This window comes from Opisthocomus hoazin, chromosome 2, assembly GCF_030867145.1.
Source record: "Opisthocomus hoazin isolate bOpiHoa1 chromosome 2, bOpiHoa1.hap1, whole genome shotgun sequence".
In the NCBI taxonomy this organism is placed as follows: domain Eukaryota; kingdom Metazoa; phylum Chordata; class Aves; order Opisthocomiformes; family Opisthocomidae; genus Opisthocomus; species Opisthocomus hoazin.
Genome location: NC_134415.1, coordinates 65,102,468 through 65,118,155, shown reverse-complemented (window position 1 = coordinate 65,118,155; position 15,688 = coordinate 65,102,468). Strand labels below are relative to the sequence as shown.

The 15,688-nt window shown below is 44.4% G+C and overlaps 1 protein-coding gene across 9 annotated transcripts in view; it reads right to left on the bottom strand.

Annotated features, from left to right (window-relative positions):
• Nucleotides 1-4,246: 4,246 nt before the first annotated feature.
• NHSL1 (NHS like 1) overlaps nt 4,247-15,688 on the bottom strand; it is a 186,254-nt gene continuing 174,812 nt past the window's right edge. For 8 of the 9 annotated variants that reach the window (XM_075413943.1, XM_075413942.1, XM_075413945.1 and 5 more), the window contains 2 exons: nt 15,364-15,493; nt 4,247-11,828 (listed from right to left, as the gene is read on the bottom strand). In XM_075413943.1, the coding sequence (XP_075270058.1) occupies nt 11,105-11,828; nt 15,364-15,493 (854 nt within the window). In that variant the 3' untranslated portion in view covers nt 4,247-11,104. Of the gene's footprint in view, nt 11,829-14,897; nt 14,950-15,363; nt 15,494-15,688 lie in introns of all 9 variants that reach the window. The other variant, XM_075413949.1, reaches the window with a different exon arrangement.

The window sequence follows — 15,688 nt, the reverse complement described above, 5'->3', positions numbered from 1 at the left end:
TACAGTACTATTAGGGCCCCGTGTTTTCTTTGGTTTAGTTGCCCAGCCTCGGTCCTGTAAACGTGCTTTCAGTGATTTGGCAGCTGCTTCAGTTCCTTGTTGTGACTCTGCCATAATCAATAGATGCTCAATGTAATGGTGAACAGTATCAGTACCTGGCTGTAGCGCTACCTCAGCTGCTATCATTTGGCAGCAGATGGAGGGACTGCGTGTGTATTGCTACGGCAGTTCTTGGGAACTACATTGCTTTTGTTGCCAGGTAAAGGCAAGCTGGTTTTGGCTTTCTGAAGCAATGGCTATCAAAAATAAAGCATTAGCAAGATCTATCATCACCTTCCTGGGTTGTAAATTTCTGCTGTTTTTTTCTATAAGAATAACCATGGCTAGTACTGTAACTGCAAGTGTGTGGGGGGGTGACTTTATTCAATTCTCTACAATCTACAGTCATTCTCCAAGTGCTGCCTGATTTTCAAACAGGCCAAATAGCATTGCTGAAAGCAGTCATGGTTTCCTTAACGATTCCCACTTGCTGAAGTGCCTGAACGGTTTGAGTAATTTCCTCCTCCCCCCTGGAAGACGATATTGTTTTACAGTTACCTCCTTGGCAGGCGCGGGCAGGACAACAGGATCCCACTTCGGGAATCCACGCAAGATGGTTATAGATCAAATAGCAAATCCTGCTTGCGAAGTCCCGAAGCCGAAGCGACCATTTAAAGTTTCAACTGTTTGTCCTGCCAACACATCCATACCCAAAATACATTCTTTAATTGCGGCAATTAACACCATCATGGTAAACAGAGTAGTGTTTCCATTTGTTAAGGTAACCTTAGCAGGGGTCGGATTGCCCCCTAACCCACAGATCTGTAATGTGGCTTCTTTATTAATATTATTGCGTAATACAGTAACTTCAGCTCCAGTATCCACCAGAGCTAACACACCTAAAATTCCCCCAGACCGCCACTTTATGGTTAAAGGAACATAGGGGTGTCGGTCCCCCTCACCGTAAGCAGCTACGGTGGCTGCAGTCGTGGGGGACCTGCCACACCTCCATTTCTGCCTGTTTAGCAGGTGGTGCCTTGCCTGGAGGTGGCAGGCAGGGTGGGGGGTGAGCACGGGGCTGGCGGCAGGGTGGGGGCAGTTGACTTTTTTGTGTAGGTTCTAACTTTTGCCATCGGTGAAACATTTCTGATGTTGTGATCCCATTTCTTTCTGACCGTGGGACACCGGCTTATTCCACATTTGTTTCCTCGTCACCTGTGATGTAATTCCTTTCGATTTTGCTGCCTTTCCTTTACCCACCACCTACACAGACAGTCCTGAAGTTACAGCCTGAATTTCCCTCCAGGTATTTGCTAGGATGCCTGCATTACCAGCAGCATTTGCGACTGCTGGGATAATCAAGGGGTTTAGTGAGGCAGGTGCTCCTCTCAAAAGCTGCATTTTGATAATTCTCGTTACTGCTACACTGTCTGGATTGGATCCTGTAATCAACACATGAGCCATCCCCATCTGCCACACTAAATTACTACCCTCCTCCATTGTACACCAATTTCCGAGAGACAACACTAATTTGACAGGTTCAGCATATGCTGTCAAAACTGCCGCATACACCACTGATTCAGCGTAGGTGCAGTATCTTGCCCGTCAGGATCTCTGATATTTTGCACCTGAGCGTATCCTTGTTATATCTGATCATCACTGGCTGTAGGGCTTAATAAATCCTTTTCTCCCATTAATCAACGGATAGATGCAGCTCCACTATCCCACGCTTGCAAAATCCATGCCAGTATGCCTTCCCAACTCTTCTTCTCATAGATCTGTAAAAATTCTCCAAACTCTTTTGGGGTGTAAGTATGTGTGACCTGCACTCCCCCATCCGCTTGTTCCTGCTGCCCCTTCGTGTGTGTGTGGGGGGGGTTTGTGCTTCTGCCACCTCCTTGCCTTCTAAAGCCAACTCAGACTCAACCTCAGGGTCCAAGGATTCATTCCAGATATTTCCACCGCATTCCTCGGGATCCCATGAAGGTTTTGTGGTGAGAGCACAAACTTGGGAAACTGAAACCTTACCGTTTCCACTCCTGTCCCTTCGTTTATTAGCAATACGTGCTACCAACTGCTCTACAGTACCTTGCAGCGCATGGCACCCCGCTGCTTGAGTACTAATCACTTCTTGCATGATCGCCTTTGCAAAGTCCTGGCTGCCATTTCCAGCTCTCTCATTTTACTCTGTAATGCTACAACTTCACAATCAAGAGATCTAAACCCGCTAACTAATAACCAACCATCCCAATCTCCCTGCTAACTTGCGAGAAGACTCTGGTGCTGCTCTATTTCAGGTCGTTTTTCCGGCGGAGCCTGTGTAGCTGGCCACAGGGTTCCAGCGCTCAGCACTGGGCCATTCCAGAATATGGGGAGTCCCCGTCGTGGCCTCCCCAGTCCCCAACTTTTTGTGCCAGCCAGGGCATGGCTGTTCCTGGATCCGGTTGACTATGCCAAAACGTGTGAGTCAGCACAGGCAGGATGCAGGAACAACCGCAAAACTTCAGATGAAATGCAAGGAGTAAGTTTATATTTGTTACCTCGCCAACAGGGGGATCCCCAAAACAGCACCCGAGCAGAGGCACACAGGCGGGGAGGCGGGCACCGCGGAGCTCGGTCTGTGCTCGAGGATCGCCGGACCTGCTCTTTTCACTTGTCTCTCAGGGATTCGCGCAGGTGTAGTTTCCCACTGTACTTTGATCTTTCCCGCAGCAGGGCAGGAATCTCAAGCATGTCTGATAGGGTGCCTCCACGTCTATCACAGGCCTGTGTTATCCAAACACAGATGTTCTACTTGTCAAACACACAAAGCTGAACAATTAGTATGATGTATGTGTTTTTTCTGCACCCCAGCTGCAAGTCACTTGAGTGTGTTTACAATCCTCCTCGCCAATCTTCTGCTATTATCCCACATTGGTGGTTCATATATCACAATAAAAACATTGTGCCAATGGGCGCTAGGGAGGAGAGGAAAAAACTCAAGGACTTTGCAAACATGAAGGAAACAAACTGAATTCCACATTCCGGTATCTTCTCAGAGTTACGGACTGCTGAAAAGTGCAGTGGACTACCAGGAAAAACATAGAACGTTTCTGTTGCTTTCAGTGTTCCCAGTTAGGCCCTGCTTGACGGAATTCTGCTTTTCCAGGTAGCAGCTCTCAGAATATCAAGTTCTTGAGAAATACAAATCAAGATGTGTGGCCACTTATCTTCACAGTCTGTTCATTGAAAAGATGTTTAACACATGCTGTCTTTTGTCCCAGGGCCACCTCTCTTCACAGATGTTTAGGAAACCCAAACAGCTGCAGGCGAAGAGAGCGCAGTAAAACAGCCTGTAGGCCAGGTCTTGCAAGGTGCAGGCTAAAAGGCCATGGAGAGGCTCCCATGCTGCGGGCAGAGGCCACAAGCTGATGCTGGGCGTTGATGGCAGAGACACCTCCCACCACGCGTGGAAGTGCACACTGTGGGCGTCTGCCCTTCCTGTTCTTGCTCAAGCGGCGTCACCGCTATCCGTAGCTGTCTGCAGTCCCTTCACGGGTGCGAGGACAAGGTGGGGTGGCTAAGGACACAGAGATGAGCTTCTAGTCTGTGGGAGCTGGATGTGAAACAGGATGGCGAGCAAGAGCTCAGAGGTCAGAGCCAGTCTCTGGAGTTCTGCTGGAGGAGAATGAAAAGAAGGCGTCTGGGATTGTGATTAAGGAAAGCAAAATGACAGATCATGTTACAAGAGGAGAGAGAAATGTAGCTGCAGGAGACCGTTCTCTGAACCCACAGTCCAGCACACTAAAAGGTTTCAGCTCTCTGTAATGACTCCAGAGCCAACAAGGCTGGAGGCCCTATGCTGTCATGTCTGCACGTGCACTGCCACGGAAGCAGGAGCTGCTGCCATCCATGGCATTTGCTCAGACAGGGGAGCTGTGGGAGTCCATGGTCTACAGACTAGGGCATAAAGGACAATGAAGCTTGGAATTCTTTCATATTTATTATTCTTGGCAGGCCTTTCAGAAGATATTTCAGCATCACAAAGCAGTGTAAGATGGCTGAGGCAAGATGAGGAAATACCTGTTGAAAGAATACTGCTAAGGCAATCTATGTGAATTAATAGATGACATGAGGTGTGGTTTATCCAAAGAAGGAAAAGTCCGACAAACAAGAGTAACAACAAGAATGGCTTTTGAGAAAGACAACTTCAGTTTATTGTCACGATATTTACTTCCCTCTTTTCTCAGCAAGAGCTTCAGATAACTTCTAACACGGACTAACAGTTTCTCTTCTAAGAGGACGCTACAGTTTCCCACATGCTGGCGATCATTTGACATAGAACATGTTTGTGGCACAGAAAGTAGTTTTTGAGATTCTTTGTTCCCAAAATCCAACCTGGGTCTACAGAGGTTGAAACATTACGCAAGAAACTCATCCCATGAGTTAGATGAACAATTTGTTGCATAGTCAGTCCTGGGCTTCAGAGCTGCACTGCAGAAAAAGCTTTAATTTTACACAAGGTCACTTGCCTAGGGTTGTGCTTAGCACAGTCTAGAAACAAAGTAGTGCTGGTGATTTTTGAAACTCAGAGAAATAACCTGCCATCTGCTCTTCACATCCCCACATGCCACAGTCTTCATTTCTGACAAATTTTACAAAAAGCTGCATCAGTAAATGGAGAAAACCAGTCTTACCAGTGTTCCATGTTGGAATAAATACAGGGCCGCCCTCTTGAGCATTACATCGAGGTACACATTTTTCCCTGTGTATCACATCACAGAGACCTTTCTGTAGAATTGAAGTTTGGTTGATCCTGGGTAACAGACTTTTGCCCTAAAAGCCCAGGTCTGCTGTGTAGGGGAACACGCCAGGCTCCCAACACCAGGGATGGCCAGCGGTTGGCACTGCGCATCACGTCCGGGGCTTGCAAGCAGGAATAAGCTACCCCAGGGCCACACTTTGGTGTCTCTGCAACTGTGTGGCCTCTGCTGAAAGCCACGTGCTTCCTGGCGCACGTCTTTTCATTGTCTTAAGACCTTGCTGAAATGTACTTTTGCTTTGCAGTGTGACTCTATAAAAAGGTAAATACATTAAAAAATCGTTATCACTCCCTAGCTTGTGGCTGCTGTACTGACTATATAAATCTGGGCTTTGATTTTTTTTTTTAATCCTTTTGCCTACACTGCAGCTCCCACTTGGCACAGTGAATTACAACAATCGCCATTTCTCAGGCAGTGCACTACAACACCCCGGTTAGGGGGAGAAGGATGGGGCCGTCTTTCAGACGCCACGAGGGGACAGTCTCAGCTGGTGATGCCACCCTGGGCACTGAATGCTCTTGTCACTGTAACGTGCTCTCATCGGTTTTAAGATGGCCTAGAAATCAGAGTACTTTTTCCAAATTAAACTACTAGCTGTGTTTCCAAGACTCTTTTCACACTGGGTTCCAGAAAAATGGACACGGAAATTCCTGCTTTCAGAAGGTCACAATGTATACTTCACTGACTTTTAAAGGAGACATTAGTTTACTACCAAGATGTACATGAAGAAGTGGGAGTTAAGCAGTTCTTAAATCCCACCACTGTGGAAGCATTCGTCTTCAGGTGGCAGATAGGACATTTTGTTCCCTGTATTTCTTGTTTGTTTGCCAGGTTTTATCTAATTGTCTTTGTAATTTATGTATCTATTTATTTTATTTTTCACAAATTAGTTTTTACCATCTAAACACAGAATTCATGTTTCTTTTTTTTTCAAGAGGTAGTAAATTTGCTATCTTGACAGATTTTTACTTTTTTTTGTTCCTTCAGTAGCTAGAATTTCTGTTTTTACACCAAAGACTGGTGCACAAATGGAGCAGCATACTGCAGATGGAAGCAACTCATGTACACTGGGATTGGCCTTTCTCCTGTATATGCCCACCCCCCCCGACACATATTTGGATTCACTATTAACAGACAATTTCCTACTAAAAATCAATGACATTTTGCATTAGCATTGTCGGGAGGAGAAGTGCTTGGCCCTCAAAAGGTTGGCTGCGCATTATGTGAAAGAACCGAACTGCAAAGAGCTAAATTTGCAACATAAAATGTTCTCATTCTGCTAGGGAAGCACTATCAAGGCTTTTACCCAGTCTCTCAGATCAGCCTATGACACGCCTCTTCTTTATCAAACACCTCTCTATTTTACTCTGGTGAGAGTTTATTAATTCACACCGCTATGGCCACAGTCATGATCCAGCACTGAATACCTGCAAGATTTTAATGGCACGCTCTGATTTAAAGTTGGTAACACCCGTTTAAACCAAGGAAATTACCAATTTTATGTTAGAAGTCTTTTCTAGTCTTACCCATGAAAGCAATAACTTCTGACAGTTATTCAAAAAATACAGTGTAAGGGGGGAACTCAGAAAGCTCACATAATGTACTTCGTACGTTATATAATTTTACAATCTCGTAATTTCGTGTTCTTGTGAGTACTGAAGTTCTTTTAAAGAAAAGACAAAACGATTCCTTATTGCCACTGTAATTTTTTTTAACGTTTTATTGTTGAAGACCACACTTTAATCTTCTCTTCTAGAAGCAAAGAATGCATTGTTTTGAATGACTGAAATAAATGCACTATAGCAACAGCTTTGCTGGAGCAGCGACTGCTGATATAAATGGCTTTTCCAGAACTTTGTGGGATCCAGACAATACCTGACAAGATACCTATGCTTGCGATATTATGAAGACACTGCCCCTGTGCTGCACGCACAAGTGGCCTCTCTCCGCTCCAGGCCATTGACTGAGGGGTTAGCGAGTTACCAGCGCGCAGGTGCCTCTGGAGTCAGCAGGAATCACTGGACACAGGGGTGCTGGTAGAAATCAGACAGGATCAGCCTGAGGTTTAGTCTTCCCAGTCTCATGTTCTTCCCAGATTCCAGGCATGGCTTTTCTGTACAGAGCCCTCCAAGCGCTGGGCTCGATCCTGTAGCTGCCTGCCCCGTGTTGCCCGACATCTCGAAGAGCATTCTTCACTTCAGCCTACTACTGCTCCTTTAAGCTCACAGAATTTTGCTTTTTTTCCTCTGCTAAAACCTTTCCATGCTTTAACTGCCTTTGGCCTTCTATACCCTTTGAATTGTGAAGAAACACACAGGCTAAAATTTTTCTTTCCCCTTGCTGTGACTATCCCATTGCTCCTTTGCCACCTTCTCTCTTCTGTACTTCCTGAAGCTTCTTGATCTTCAAGAACCTGCATCCACCTGCCCGCCTCATGCCTCGCTGCCGGTCTGTGCATTCACTGTACCTCTCTTCTTCGCAGTGATCTCCCCGCTTCACCTTTTCTGCCATTATTCTGTGCCTTCTTTCAGGCTGAGCCTTATGCATGAAACCAGTGTCCAGTCCTGGTTCCTCGAAACCCTGTCTTCATCAAATCCACTTCCCAACTCTTTTACCCAGTTTCCAGTAACCTCCCAAACCTCCTCTCATCAAGCCACTGCTCCTTGCGCAACCATCCTTCGTTTAAATTAAGATCATAAATTCTCCTCTCTCCCATATACAAACAGTGAAGGCTTGCAAATGCCACAGAGCCTTACGAATGTATTAACGAGGTAACTGACGGGCTCTAATTGTAAGGGGGATCGGGGCTGCCTACGTCTGACAGCAGCAAGAATGAACTTTGAACATAAACGGAGGAAGAACAGAGGGAGTTAATACAGAGCAAAATTTAGGGAAAGATTGAAGCTAAAAACCGTTCCCAATAACCAGAAAAACAGAAATTAATCACACACCTAGCTTCATTAATCATTCTTGTTTTAGAGACAAACTGTAAACCAACTACAAACTCTGAACAAGCCCTGTAACAGTATGACTCATCAAGCATCTGGATGACAACAGCCTCCTTTTTCTCTTTAGCATGGCCAAAGTTTGCATATTTTTTCTCCTCTCCTACTGCTCTGGATGTCTTTAGCAGAGGTTTGCTAAACTTAACCTATACTTGTTGACTAATCAACCCACAACTACAAAACCTCGCTATGGACGAAGCTTACAATGGAAGACAGTAACTTTGAAGTTGGGTGTGTGACAAAATTAAGCATGTTTTCCTTAGTATAATTACATACACGCCAAAGGCGTTGCCAGTACAGAAAACACAGCCTAAAGCTGTCATGCTCTTAAGGTTCTGTAGTGGACTGCACTGCTGAGAAAACTGAGCTATTAACCCACTCTGTGTGCTGCTACAGAGGATGACGGCAGCAGGGAGATGACACGGTGGTATCTCCATAAGAAAGTGACATCACTTGCCTAAATAGGTATCGCTATAAGCACTATTAAACGTATTTCAGAACATTTGATGGATTTCACTACATCTTACACTGTGCAAAACGTAGCCATGTAACAACATCAGCAGGGCTACATAAACACTGCCTTCTGCACCCCAGCCAAACCCTGAGCCTCAGCCCAGCCTCACCTTACAGCACGTGTGGGTTTGCCATGAGCACCAAGGCCACCTGGGGCCAGAGAAGAAATTCAGCCTATGCTGCCTCGAAGTTTAATCTCACCTACCTGCGCTGACAAGATGGGGCGCATACAAGCTGGGACTCTCCAAGGAGTTCCCCATGCAGCCCACAGAACCGACGGGCAGCGTCAGCTGACCACCATGAGGGAAGCAGGCTGGCGAGGCTCCCTCCTGCAGGCACGTCACGCAAAATGCTGCGACCTACTGCAGAAGCTGCAGGCACCAGAACTGTGATTTTCTCCAGTGCTGCAATTTTTCACTTGGATGATTTCCCCATTTGTAAACAATAAAACAAAGCCTGAGTACTTTCCTGTCAGGATGGTGGCATGAGGACTTGTTAGCATTTACACATAGCTTTGAAAGGGAAAGTACATGCTGTGGAGAGGACACAGTGCTCGATGCTTCACGGGATCAGCTCCAGGAGAAACACCCAAGCGACACTCACGAGACACTTAGCAGCTGCAGAATGTTTTGCACTATCTCTTTGCAACAGTATGTAGTTCTGATCAATGCTGATAATATCTGAAACGATCTAGGTTAGGTTTTCATTTAATTAAAAAAATCCCATAGTTCTTTACATATATGTAGCACTCCAAAACGGCAGAAAGTCTGCGGTGCACTAGTTAATCCCACCCTTGTTCCAGTGAGTGCAGCTGGATTCCCCTTCCCCACCTCATTTCACTTCTCACTCAGGCTGCTTATAATCTGGTTCTCCAGGAATTTTAGTTTTCTGGGACAGTCTGCAAGTAAGAGAGAAGTAGCAGAAACGCTCACAAATGATACCGGAAAAAGCTTACAATTATTTTGATTTTTTTAGTGTCAGTACTGAGATGCGAAAATGGGATGGACATGTAAGTGTGCTTTAGTGGTTTCTGAAGCAAATTAGTAAATTTTGCAACGTAAACTGGAGATTAGTAGCTGGATGCATGGTTTATGGCATTCAGTGGGTTGCCACACGCTGAGGGACACATCTTTTGAAGGAGACTTTAGCCAACTCAAAAGACAATATGGCAACTGGCAGCCTTTTTCTTTATTGAAGCAAAGTCACAGCATTTTCATCACTGTTCCCCTCTTCTGAAGGGAAGAGTTAAACGAAGGCCCCTGAAATTTACATTACTAACAAGTAAAGGATTGAAGAAAGAGATTACAAGCATATTTCTCTAAAATAAATAATCTACAAAGAGTACTTTTTTTCTTCTTAAAAGCAATCTAAAAATGTATAAATTCTACGGTAGGGAGATCAGAAGATATTTGAACAACTTTCAATATTTACAAACAATACAAAAACTGCGCACGCCATCAAATGATGCAAAATTCCTCTTAAAAATTAAAAGCTTCATTCCTACTAAGAACCAAAAACTCCAGCCAGTATTTCAGTTTTAATTAATGGTCTTCTTTACAATTGGAAAACCGTTAAATGTTTATTATTATCTGTAAAATATACAATAAAAACAAACCTCACTAAATTATTAAGTTTAAAAAAGAAGAGAAATACTGCAGGCAAATCAAGAAGGAAAGTAACTGTAACTTACTCTTTGGTAACCAAAAGTTAGCCAGTATCTGTATTTCAAGTGATGAAAAGTAATAATCTTCCCATTTTGACAAATGGAAGAAAGACTTCTGGCAAAACACAACTCCCAAGTTTCAATTCTGAAAGACAGGCTCCAACTACAGCTCTGTAGTGCAAGTTCTCCAGGTCAAATTTTGCTTTCTAACTCAGAAACACAACCCTTCCAAACTCTGGCAGTACACCACTGGACTCCTCTCCCACCTTTCTGTCGTCTGCTCGCATTCTCCACACACCTCCAGTTGTTCCAGTTCTCTAAGGGAATACTCTGGTCAAGGAACCAATTCACTGGGCAACGAGTGTTTCACCAAGTGTACGTGTGTGGCTGCACAGCAGCCAGTAGCGTGTTATAAAACTCGGCTCCCTTTTCCACGTTCACTATGTATTTTGTTTTCCCTCAGGAAAAGAAAAAAACAACACAGTACCCCGGACCAGTTCATCACCTGGTGACCTAGCTGCTTTAGCAGGACACGCTTCATCTTCGACTGGGGCACACCCCAACCATAAGTCACGCGACCCCAGCACCAACCCTCCTACCTTCTCAGAGGTGAATGTGCCTCACCCTGCCTCCCTCTGCTTAACAAATGCACTATGCTGCACCTCTACCATGCTTTTGAAGCAAACGTCCAGCTTGTAGCACAGAAGCCCTCCCATTCCTCTTTTTTAGGTTTGATTCCTAAATTATGCTTGCACAATTGCAGTCTCAAGAAAAAGGAAAACTTCACACCCCTATAGGCTCTGTGAAAACTCCCCTCCCCCCGCCCCAAGAGGACTTCTAAGGCTTTACACAAAAAATTCAACTGTTAACTTTCTTCAAGCCACAGACCACTCATTCAAAGCAAGTCCTCCCCACCCCAACCCAACCATGCAGAACTATCGTTGCTTCAGCATTTAAACACACACATGCAGTTCATGGAGTAAATGCTCAGCAAAGTAAACTTGTCCTGGTCTGGGCTTTCTTCTGGAATCTAGTCCTCTGTCATTTTCTAGATTAATATCCAATGCTTTTGTCACTGCCTTTTAACTGTCTTCAGCTGAAGGGCTTAGATACTTCCTCGAAGTACCTGGCTCTGTCATTAAGTCCAGAGGGGTTGGATCCAAGGTCTCCTTGCAGCCTGCCTCCTCAGCATATGGAAAGTCATTCAGGTCCATTTCATCACTGTTGAACATATCAAGCTGCCTCTCCTGCTGCTCCTCCAAAGTCCTTCGGGCCCTGCCCTCTGACTGTTCCACCGCTTCCCCATCTCCTTCGCTAATGACGGTCATGGGGCTGCTCTGGATGCGATTGCGGACGTTGTACTTGCTGCTGGCAGCAGAGGGGGGCGTTCGTGACCGGCCGTACCTAGTGCCAGAGAAGGACATGCTCCTTGGCATCAGGCCCTCGCTCTTGGCCCACTCCTCCTGGGCCCGTTTGCTCTTGCTGGGTGAGCAGCTGGCAGGGCTGTCGGAAAGGTCCGGGGAGGCATCCGCCTTTGTCCGGTGGAACCGCGGGTCCGTGTTCTTCAACATCTCTGCTGCGGACATGCGGGAACTGGTGTCACCGCGGCTCCCTTTCTTCAGCAGCAGGGCTTTGAAGTTGTCGTTGCTGGTGCTGCTCTTGCGAACGCTTCTCTGAATCGATCCGGCTTGTCTGAGGGTAGCTAAGGTTGGGGAAGCACCAGTGGGAGTTACGGGGGGCGATGGAGAATGGTTGCGGGTACGGTCGTCTTCAGAATCTTTACGGCCAAGGACTTTCCTTTTGGATCTGAGTTTGAAAAACAACAGAGAGGAACAAACAAAAAATGAAACTTTTCACTCCCCTAACTAAACGCAGCTTAGAGGGATGACAATGACTTAAGCTAAAGCAAAGCGACAGATAAGGGACAAGTAATCTACATCTAACGCATGAGTAAGAACACCACCAAAACTGTACAGGCATTAACGTGGGTATTGGAAGTATAAGTTTATTGTTCTTTTTGTGAAAATCTGGAACAATGAAACTACTAAAACCGGCAATACTTCTGTCCAAAACACTTTAGCAAATTTAGTGAATCGAGTTTTGTGGAGTCAGGAGTCAACTGTTAAGACTGATGCATTATGAAGATTATATTCAATGCCATTTGTCTGCTAGTTAGGGGATTTGATTAAAAATACATCATCCAGAGTATGCTGGGGTTTTTTATTTCATTTTATTTTGTTTTACTATTTCACTTGATGCTCTCTGAAGAATTAGAAGTGTAGTTTAGTGCACTTGCCTTCAAAAAAGGATATTGCAATGCACTGCTGCTTAAGTTAAGATGAAGTGAGCCACATGGAATCACTCTGGATTAAATAATATTAAAAAAATCTTCCTCCAAGCCCAAACATTAAAGGAATAGTGAAAACTCTGAGTTTTCCAGCCTCTACTAAGACGCACAGACAAAATTCACAGTTCTGTTGGTGCTCTGTCATTGCAACTCTTTGACTAAATGAAGGAGATACCAACTTCCTGACATGAAAGTTACCTTTCCAAATGAAAGGGTGGAGTGTTTTTTAATTTAAATGTAAAGTGGAGGGATAGCAAAAACAAAATTAAGAAACAATCATGGAACTGGGAGTAAGTGGAAACTGGACTTCTATTGCCCCATTTTCAAATTATTGGAAGTCTTAAAGAAAGGGATGTATTACATGCCTGGTTTCTGTAACAAAGTTGGTTTGCTTCTTTGCAGACTAAACAAGAATTAATTTTAAAAACTGTGTAAAGGCTAATTTTACATATGCTATATTGACAAAAGCTTAAAACAAGTCAGCAGGCTTGTTGTAAATACAAGATTATCATGCTATAATTCCATATTAATTTTTATCAAGCATGTGTTCAATACAGGCCATTCCCCTTGTAAAACAGGTTTCTACATAACATAATCTTTAGCTGTACTTTCTTAAAGGCCTTGAGATCTTGCCAAGGCAAGCTCAAATGTCTTCATGCATTGCAGCCTACTGCTAATAAAAAAACCCCAGAAAACAAAGTAGCAGGATCCATCAGCAGAGTAGGTGGCAGCAACAAACATTGCCATAAACTCTCCCAAGACTGTGGAGCGACCCTGTCTCTGTTAAGTGGTGAAGTTTATGCACATCTCATTTCTGATACCGCCCACAGGCAGCTGTAACAGCTGCCATTTTCAGCTGCTGCTGCCTCCACCTGCCTTTCTGGAAGAGGAAGCGTGTAATACCGACATCCACTCAGCCCAAGGATGAATGGACACCAGCAGATAGCACAGGGACAAAGCGGTGACTTCAGCACTGGCAAGCGTAAGAGCCTTGCCTAGATTCAACCGTGTGTCGGTGGCGTAGGCACCAAGTGTATTTGGTGCTTGGCTGCCCTGCGAGTCCGTATGCGAACACGTGTGCGCATTAGGTACAGGGAAAGATTTCCCTTCATTAGGGTTTTGGCTGTCTGTGGGTATTTTTAAACACTGTAACACTGGGGCTGTGCTGCTGCCAAAACTCAAATGAAATTCCAAATAAATGGAAAGCAAAATTCAATTGCAAAGATCTGCAGGGAAAGACTTAGTTATTCTGGCTTGAAGTAATTCAATAAGACTGTGAATGCAGTGCAGAGTGATCAGTTTGCTGTCAGCATCTAACCAGCTTTTCTCAGTATGTATGAACTGTGGCAGAAACTTAAAATTAAGAACCAAATTTGGTTTTGGTGGCTTTTCAGACAGAGATAGGGTATATATTCAAACAAAACTGCCAACTTAGATTGTTCTTCCTGCCCTTAATGCACATACCACTAATTTCTTGTCTTACTCCAAAGCCCACAATCAAGAGTGCCAATCACTGAAATAATACCTTTTAGAAATACTGAGGGGAAAACCAAAATGTTTTTTTATTAATTAACAATGAATGAAGATCGTGGTTCAAGTCTAAAGCCAGCAAAAGCAAGGTCTTAATAAGACATGTGTCAAGCGGTTTTAACTATGTCACATCCAGTTTCATTGTCCATTTCCCCATAAAATCATGAATTCAAAGTGTGTGCATACACACAGAGATCCACTCCCTATCTGCATACATAAAGGAGAAAGGCTACTGGTCAGCATACTTCATTCTAAAAACAGATGTGTCGCAGTCCGAGTGAGAGCCATGCAACTCGAATGCAACAGGCCATTTTCAGAACCACTCCTACAGGCCTAGTCCTAAGGGGTAACTGTAAATTCTAAAAAGTCAGTATCATACATACGTAATTTTTGTAACATTTGAAAGAGAATCGTTTCAAAAATAAAAGCAGCATTTGCATCCCAGGTGCTGCAGTCTCCCAGCCACGCTCTCACACCAGGCTCTTCCCACCCCTCAGTGCTCCCGATGCAGACCTCGCGCACAGACGTGCAAACTGAGTGAACCCCGAGACAAACCCGTACGGATGCTGCCAAGCGCTTTCCGTGACCAGTTAAAAGAGATGGCCCCTCTAAATTTTGAAGTAAAAGACAAAGCCGCAAGATGGCACTACCACTACGTCGATTCTAGCCTCGAAGGGAGCACAGTAGTTCAGAGTGGTAATGGCCTTCTGTGTGTACTGTTTAAATGGTGCACACGTTTCATTTTGTGGTTTTAAGCTTTTTTTCCTTTGCTTTTTTTGACAACCTAATGTGAACAGCACAAAAATCTAGTTACCTATTCAGGATGATTTTGTTTTTAAGGGAAATGAAGAATGTCATTAATAATAGAGCCAGTATTGCACATTTCATTCATGAACCAGTTTGACACAAAACACCCGACCTCAGGCTGGATTATGGCAAACTATAATCCAGCGTTTGCCATATGTTTTGCCATATGACTGACATGTTGTGTTACTTGCCAGTTTCAGCCACGCTTGCCATGAAGCATTAGCGTTGAGCCTCTGTCCCAAACTGCACCATATAAGCAGCGAAGAGAGTAAAAAGAGATGGAGAAGAACAAGAATGAAAACAAAAGGATACACAGAAAAAGCAACAGTAGAGTTAATATGGCAGATTGAGAACAGTACAATAAATACTAGACGTAACTTGGTATTTTAAGGGGCAGGATATTTATAATATCATCTACACATTCATTTAATCTGGTAGCTTTTAATTCAGAATGGATTAAATACATTTGTAAAACAGTAAAATGTGAGTTCTTTTCCTTATCCTTTTCATATATAGCCTTAGTAGAAAATTGATAAGTGTGTGCTTTCTGTTAAAGCAATGACTGTTGTAATTGGGTGTTTTAATAAAACAATGTTAAAATAATTTTTGAGAGAACTACTGGACCTGACAGCACTGGAAGGGCAATTTCTGCAGTACCTGTGAATGGCTGCAAAAAGATCCTCAGTAGTCCTTGGTCTTGCTGGTGTTGCCACTCCGTCCGTATCTTCCCCATAACTACTGCTCGGCAGGAACGAGCCGTTTGCTGTATCCGATTCAAACACCTCCACTACGCAGAGAGAACGAACAACACTGTCAGTCCGTCGGTGGGAACCCAACAGGCAGATCACCCTGAAACCAGCCCGCGCTGCCGCTAAGGCAAAGCATCCGAGACCCAGTGAGCGCACCGCTGTCACTACTGTGATTTCAGCACAGGGCTTGCTTAGCGAACAGCGGTGCAGAGAATGCCTGTGCTTGCCCACAA